This window comes from Nylanderia fulva, unplaced genomic scaffold (genome assembly GCF_048542155.1).
Source record: "Nylanderia fulva isolate GAGA-0341 unplaced genomic scaffold, ASM4854215v1 Scaffold67, whole genome shotgun sequence".
Lineage (NCBI taxonomy): Eukaryota > Metazoa > Arthropoda > Insecta > Hymenoptera > Formicidae > Nylanderia > Nylanderia fulva.
Window position 1 is genome coordinate 499,636 of NW_028190775.1, and position 8,336 is coordinate 507,971.

The 8,336-nt window shown below is 43.7% G+C and overlaps 1 protein-coding gene across 1 annotated transcript; it reads left to right on the forward strand.

Annotated features, from left to right (window-relative positions):
- The first annotated feature begins 1,313 nt into the window (after window positions 1–1,313).
- Window positions 1,314–2,351, forward strand: LOC146720558 (uncharacterized). The gene has a single exon (XM_085488285.1). It carries the CDS (start codon window positions 1,314–1,316, stop codon window positions 2,349–2,351), a length of 1,038 nt encoding a protein of 345 aa, XP_085344411.1.
- Window positions 2,352–8,336: the final 5,985 nt, after the last annotated feature.

Here is an 8,336-nt window from a genome sequence, read left to right on the forward strand (position 1 = left end):
TTTATATAAACTATAAAATATTTCATAAGATATTCTTTTCTAGGCAATTTTATCTTAATACTTTTGTGCATAAAATAATGACAGAAATCAGCTGATGTAAAAAAAATACACAGTTTGTAAGAAAACGTATGCAGCTGCTAATTGTAATTTACATACTTTTTCTTGAAAACAACTATACGCTTTCTTTATACCAATTAATTTCTCTCATTATTTTGTGCAAAAGTATTGAGATAAGATCATCAAAAAATAAATATTTTACTAAATATTTCATAGTTTATGTAAGATTATGTCAAATTAAAGTATAAAATATCTCGTAAACCATCTTACCCTTATAATTTTTTATGTTGAAAATTGCAAGATATCGATTTATGTAAAAAAATATAGTAATTCCATTTTAAAAAACAAATTATCTTTCATACAAACTTTGAAAAGCATCTTTTAGAAAAAAGTCAGCGCTATTTTCTATTTCTCTAAAAATCAAATAACTTGTTGAAAGCACATTTTGTTGTACAAGCCAAAATAAAAAAGTTTTTGAAAATGATTGATAAAATGAGACACCCTGTAATATCTTGTATATACAATTAATTAAATAGCTAATGTTTTGTTATGCTATATTAAAGAATTATTTTAAATTACAGTAATATTGTGATGTAATGATAAAGATTTAAAAATTATAAGTGAATATATATATATATATATTGTGGCGATTATATCGTCACATGTTTCCCCAAAAATCGAAAGCGAAAACACGTATATAAATACGGACATACACACATACGAACACTCACAAATAAACATAAATAAAATATAACAGATGAGACGAAAGACGAAAAACATCGAGACGTAACAGAAAGGAAATAAACGAATAGAACATTTTCGAAGCCTATCGAAGGTGAATTTTTTAAGGCGAACGATAGGAAGAGCGTTTTACATGCTAGGAGATTCCACTACCGACAGTCGCCGCGTACAGTCGCACGTTATCAATCCGCACGATTTTTATATATTTCTGTACCGAGATGGAAAGATTGTTCTCAGAATATATTTGGTGTTAACTGTAAATACTCTCTCACAATTATTTTAATTCCCGTCTCGTATCGAAGCGTCTCAGTAATTCGACGCGCGTATAACCAAAGTGGTGACGTCCCGACGTGATCGCGAGCGAGCGGGAATTCGCGATTCTTTTGTGTTCGCGTGAGAGAGCGGTACATTTTTTACTTTTTATTGTGACGACCGGTGAGACGATCTATTCGATCGGACCCGGAAAAGTGAGTGACCAGTTGCGTGTAAAAAAAAAAAAAAAAAAACGATTTGACATGATTGTGACGCGAGACGATGGAGTGATCGGTTTGCGCGTAGAGACGGAGGCGCGGGCGTACGAGCAGCCGCGTGTGCAAATGCAGCAGGCGGCCCCGATCGCGATGCAGGCGGCCCCGAGTGCGATGCAGGCGGCCAGGTTGGAGCAGTCGCCGGGATACTTTTTCACCGCTCCCGATATAAACCGTGTTGGCATGCGAATGCCAGAGTTTATGCCGTCGGATCCGGAGCTCTGGTTTAATATCGTTGACCGGAGTTTCCAGGCCGCCGAAATCACGGTCGATGCTACGAAATTCGGCTACGCACTAACATCTATCGGGCCGAATTACACTGCCGAGGTGCGAGATATAATCATGAACCCGCCTGCGGAGCACGCGTACGAAACGTTGAAGACGGAGCTGGTCAAGCATCTGAGCCTGTCACAGGAGCACAAGACCCGGAGGCTCCTGGAACATGAAGAAATTGGAGATCGCAAGCCGTCGCAATTTTTGAGACACCTCCGCGGCCTCGCTGGAAACGTGGTTGGCGACCCCGTTTTGCGGACGATCTGGCTTAGCCGGTTGCCAGCTTACATTCAGCCGCATCTGGTGACGCGCACGGCAGACACGATCGAACAACTGGCCGATATCGCGGATGCGATTGTTGAGGCAACCCGGGCACCGGCGTTTCAAGTGGCCGAGGCGTCAAAATTTGTGCCACCGCAGACGCAATGCGCGAGCGATCCCGGGGCCTTGGAAGCCAGGATGGAGGTGCGACTGGCGCAAATGCGGCTTGCGATGCAGCAAGAGATGGCAGAACAACTGACGGCCATACGTAAGTCGATAGAATTAATTGGTGATAACCGATATCGCGACGATGATCGACGTCGTTCGCGACCTCGTTCGCGTTCACGTTCACGCCCGCGAGCGCGATCCAGCAGCCGTGGTCCACCGGTCAGCGGCGTATGCTGGTATCATTGGCAGTTGGGAGCGGAGGCACGGCAGTGCAGACCACCCTGCTCGATGCAGATGCAGGGAAACGCAGTAGCGGGACGTTAGAGGCGGCAAGCGACCCGGAACATAGTGCGCGCCGCTTATTCGTGACTGACACAAATACGAGAACGAAATTTTTAATTGACACGGGCGCGGATCTCTGCGTGTTCCCTCGAAAGATGGTTCGAGGGCCACGACAGAGATCGACCTACGAGTTATCGGCCGCCAACGGAACACCAATATACACATACGGGACGGAAAACATGACTTTGAATTTCGGATTGCGACGGGCTTTCGCGTGGCATTTCGTGATCGCGGACGTGTCGAAGCCAATAATCGGTGCCGATTTCCTCGCGCATTATGGCCTCCTCGTGGATCTGCGCAATTCTCGCCTCGTCGATCAGTTGACGAGCTTGACCGCACGCGGGCGTTGTATCCATTGCAACGTACCGCAGATTAAAACGGTCACAGGGGAGACGCCATACCACCGGTTGTTGGTGGAATACGCGGACATCACAAGGCCGAGCGGACAAATACAAGAAACGATCCACGCCACGTGACATTTTATTGAAACGACGCCGGGACCGCCTGTCGCGTGCAGACCACGAAGACTCGCTCCGGATCGACTCGCGGCCGCGAAAAAGGAGTTCCGACGAATGGTTGAGACCGGAATCGCGCGACCTTCAAAGAGCAGTTGGTCGGCGCCCTTACATATGGTGCCGAAAAAGGGCGAAGAATGGCGACCTTGCGGCGACTATAGAGCACTCAACGCGAGGACGATTCCGGACCGATATCCTGTGCGACATATCCAGGATTTTGCACAGGCCCTCGGAGGAAAAAAACTATTTTCAACAATAGATCTGGTGCGGGCGTACCACCAGATTCCAGTGGCGGAGGAGCACATCCCGAAGACGGCGATCACCACACCGTTTGGCATGTACGAATTTCCGTACATGTCATTCGGATTGAGAAACGCGGCGCAGACGTTTCAGAGATTCATCGACGAAGTCTTACGCGAATTAGACTTTTGTTACGCGTACCTCGATGACATTCTGGTCGCGTCAACGTCGGAGGAGGAGCATCGAAACCATCTGAGAGCAGTATTCGAACGTCTGCGGGAATACGGGGTGACTATCAACCCCGCGAAGTGCGTATTCGGACAGCAGAAGGTAGAGTTCCTGGGATACGAAGTTTCCGACGGGGGAACACGACCGCTGCCGACACGTGTGGAGGCGATCCTCGCGTGTCGAGAGCCAGGAACGGCGAAGGAGCTGCGACGCTACCTAGGCATGCTCAATTTCTACCGACGATTCCTGCCGAGAGCTGCCGAAATGCTAGCGCCGTTAAACGATCTCCTCTACGGCAACGTCAAGGGAAAAGCGGCGATATCGTGGACGCCGCGAGCGCAGAAGGCATTCAAGGATTCGAAAGAGAGCTTGGCACAGGCCGCGTTCTTGCGACACCCTAGGTTAGACGCAGAGCTCGCCCTGTTCACTGACGCGTCGGAGCAGAGCATCGGCGCGACTTTGCAACAACGAGGCAGCGACGGATGGGAGCCGTTAGCCTTCTTCTCGAAGAAGCTAAGCCCATCCGAGATGAAGTACAGCGCGTTCGACAGAGAACTGCTGGCAATCTACCTGGGGGTCAAACACTTTCGATACATGCTGGAGGCGCGCGCGTTTGTGATCTACACGGATCACAAACCGTTGATCTACGCCTTTCGTCAACGACCGGAGAAGAGCACGCCGCGCCAGTTCCGCCACTTGGACTTTATCGGGCAGTTCTCAACCGACATCCGGCACGTGACAGGCGAGGAGAACGTCGTGGCGGATGCGTTATCACGAGTCGAGGAGCTGAATTCTCCCCTGGACTACGCTGCACTGGCGGAGTCGCAGGGGACCGACAAAGAACTCGACGATTATACAAGGCGAGAGACCGGAATAAAACTCGAGAAAGTGCAGATTCCCGGAACGGGGATACAAGTTTACTGCGATACGACGACATCGACACCGCGGCCGTTTTTGACAAGGCCCTTTCGGCGGGCCGCATTCAACTTGGTGCACGACCTGGCACACCCAGGAATCAAGGCGACGGGCAGACTCGTGGCGCAGCGCTACGTCTGGCCGTCGATGAACGTTGACTGCCGCAGCTGGGCGCGTGCATGCGTGCCCTGTCAACGTTCGAAGATCTCTCGACATGTCTCGGCGCCATTAGGAAAATTTGCAGTACCATCGAGCAGATTCGAGCACGTACACCTGGACATTATCGTGATGCCCGTCTCAGAGGGCATGCGATATTGCCTCACGTGCGTGGACCGCTTCACACGGTGGCCGGAGGCGTTCGCACTACGAGACCAGAAGGCGGAGACGGTCGCAAGAGCATTCTACGAGGGATGGATTTGCAGATTCGGGGCGCCCGTGCGAGTAACAACGGACCAGGGGCGCCAGTTCGAGTCCCATCTCTTTCGACGGCTGAGCGAGATGACAGGAGTGCAGCACCTGAGGACGACGACGTACCACCCGCAGGCCAATGGAATGGTTGAGAGGTTACATCGCCAGCTCAAGGCGGCAATCAAATGCCGGCAGAATGATCGCTGGATGGAGGCGCTGCCGACGGTGCTGCTCGGGATCCGAGCAGCGTGGAGAGACGACCTGCAGGCGACCGCAGCGGAGCTGGTGTACGGCCAGACGCTGAGGATCCCAGGGCAATTCCTGGGCCGACGACCTGTGGACAACGAGGACGATGCGACCGACTTCGCAAGGACGCTGAGGGAGCAGTTTGAGGAGCTGCGACCGGTGGACGGCACCCGACACGGGGAGCGACGACCGTTCATTTACAAGGACCTAGCGACGGCCGAACAGGTGTTTGTGCGACACGAGGGACCGAAAAAGATGTTGCAGGCGCCGTACGAGGGGCCGTACGCAGTGATCAGCCGAGGCGACAAAGTCTTTGTCGTGCGTATGCACGGCAAAGAGAAAACGGTCTCAATAGACCGTCTTAAACCGGCTTATATTTTACAGAGCGAGCCAGAAAACAACAGCCCGGCAGAGGCGACGGCACGAGACCGGGACACCGAGGTCGAGCAGCGAAGCGCGCGAGAGGACGCGAGGCCGCTGCCCCGAGAGAGCGAGAGAACGACGAGAGCGGGAAGAAAGGTCCAATTCCCGAGTCGATTCCAGGCAGGTCTGTAGCACCGGGGAGCCAGGATGTGCAGCAAACCCATGAGAAATCACCGCAAAACGAAAATAATAAAAAATTTAAGTATACGGGTCGCGATTCTTTAATTTTTTTTTTGACTAGTATTCGCGATTTCAAATTTCTTTGATTTGTGTTATCGTCGAAAATTTATGTATACACGGCAACAGCGACATAAGCCGCGAAACGCGAAAAGAAAAATTTGACGCGTATCGAGAACTTGTATATTCTGCGTTTTATATTTATTCTTTTAATTTAAATGGACGAGTCTCAGACCGAGAGCGACGGGTGACAGAATAACGTTAAGTACAGCGAAAATTCTTCACGTATAAGTTGTCGGTATTTATTAGCATTTATTTATTACATTATTGTTATTTATTATTATTTATTTATTATTTATTTTTTGTTACGTCATATTTATTCTCGACTTGGCGCTCGAATTTATAACGGCGAGCAAATGGTAACATTCGTCTCGGTCTGCCATCGAAAAAACTTTTGCAAAAACAGTGCATCACGCAAACGTATCGTGCTATCGGTATAGCACTGGCGGGGGAGTACTGTGGCGATTATATCGTCACATGCTTCTCCAAAAATCGAACGCGAAAACACGTATATAAATACGGACATACACACATACGAACACTCACAAATAAACATAAATAAAATATAACAGACGAGACGAAAGACGAAAAACATCGAGACGTAACAGAAAGGAAATAAACGAATAGAACATTTTCGAAGCCTATCGAAGGTGAATTTTTTAAGGCGAACGATAGGAAGAGCGTTTTACATGCTAGGAGATTCCGCTACCGACAGTCGCCGCGTACAGTCGCACGTTATCAATCCGCACAATTTTTATATATTTCTGTACCGAGATGGAAAGATTGTTCTCAGAATATATTTGGTGTTAACTGTAAATACTCTCTCACAATTATTTTAATTCCCGTCTCGTATCAAAGCGTCTCAGTAATTCGACGCGCGTATAACCAAAATATATTAATAAAAATATGTGCAATAAAATATAATTACTAACATATTAAATTTTTGTTTACAACTGTGCGGCGTATTATTATGTACTTTTAAAATATTTCTCATATGCTATTATTAATTTTAATAGTTTTTCAATTTGATAATTTTTTTTTACAAAATTTAATAGATACATCAGATATATGCGTATCTCCTATTCAAACTGCAACGACAGATAAAGAGAATGCAATATCCAATAAAGAGAACATAAATCCAGTATTATCTTCAGTACCAGCCCCAGTATTACCTGCATTGGATGGTATGTAGATTTATACATGTGCTTTTTAAAAATTAGTCATATGTATTTTTTTTAGATAAGTTAGATATGTTTATGCTTTAATTCTTTTTCAATGAGTAATTATTATAATATACCGCTCGCGAAATTATTCATCATAATGGTCATTTTTAAGCTAATAGAATTACAAATAATTGATACAAGAATCATTTAATATTTTTTAAATATTTTTAAAAACCAAAGATTTTGTCATATATACGCATATACAATCAATTTCTATGTACAGTAGCATAGTGACAACCAACTTTCTCACGAAATAATGACAAGTTATTTGGATTACAACTGTCATGACTGGTCTTGATGCATAATATAAAAATAAATGAAAATCTCTCCTCCAATTTTAAAGTCGACCAGACTGGCAATAATTTATTTTAAATAATTAGTTTAATTTACAACGTTTCGGCTGTCATTGCAGCCCTTTTCAAGTAATCTATAAACAATTATATACATATAAATATACTCTTAATGCGCTTAATCATACAAATAATTATAAATTTACAAAAATATATATGTTTACATACCAGATTAATACAATAAATCATATTTACAGCAAACCCCCGACAAAATTAACCATTGTTTTGATGAACAATGTATAACTGACAGAAGTAAGCCCGAAATAAATAGATGTTGACTGTTAGCAGGAAACTTAGTCACTACGCGTTGAGGAAATAGAAAACCAAAGTACTGTGTCTTTCGCAATTTTTAAACCGTCAATACAAAGTCAAATAAATAAATAAATAAATAAATAAATAAATAAATATGTAACATATGACAATATAATATATTAAATAGCTTCAAGAACGCGATCATAAATCCCACTGAAATTCTCCGTATCTTTTTGTAAATTAATGCTTTTTCTTTGGTTTTTTATATAGAACATTTCTGCTATTTCTCTTTTTCTTGTTTGTTTTTCTTGATGCAGAATCACAAGAGAATCCCAACGGAACTCATGATCATTGCAAGTCCGATGCAAACTAACAACTGAGTGTGATGTCGTGTCTTTTTTGATGTTATTTTTATGTTCCTTAATACGTGTTTCTATATAAGGCTTTAAGTGATGCATGAAAGTTGCAAATTATAATATATTTTCTTCAAAATAACCTCAAAACTGTTTTCTTTACATCAATTGATATGTCTAATTATTTTATGCATAAAAGTAATAAAGTATTAAAGATTATCGAAAACTAAATATTTTACAAGAGATTTTATATTTAATGCATTACATAAAGCCCTATAACTTTTATTAAATATTTTTTTGAAGTATTTGTTTTCAAGATATTTGACTATGGCAGAACTTTTGGGACATTGTATATTTACACATATTTATATTAAATAATATAGGATATCGCATTTTAAAAGATCCACACATTTCTTGAATTAAGATTTACTATGTTCATTTAACATATCTTGAGAAATAGAAGATAAAAATATAAGCAAATATTATAAAATGCATCAAAATCAAAGACATTACAGTTATATGTTAATGCATGTTTTCACTTAATGTTCTTTTATATTTTCTTTTATACTTTAGATAT

Excerpts from the sequence above, each read along its gene's own strand:
- LOC146720558 (XM_085488285.1), top strand. The coding sequence starts at position 1,314 with ATGATTGTGACGCGAGACGATGGAGTGATCGGTTTGCGCGTAGAGACG.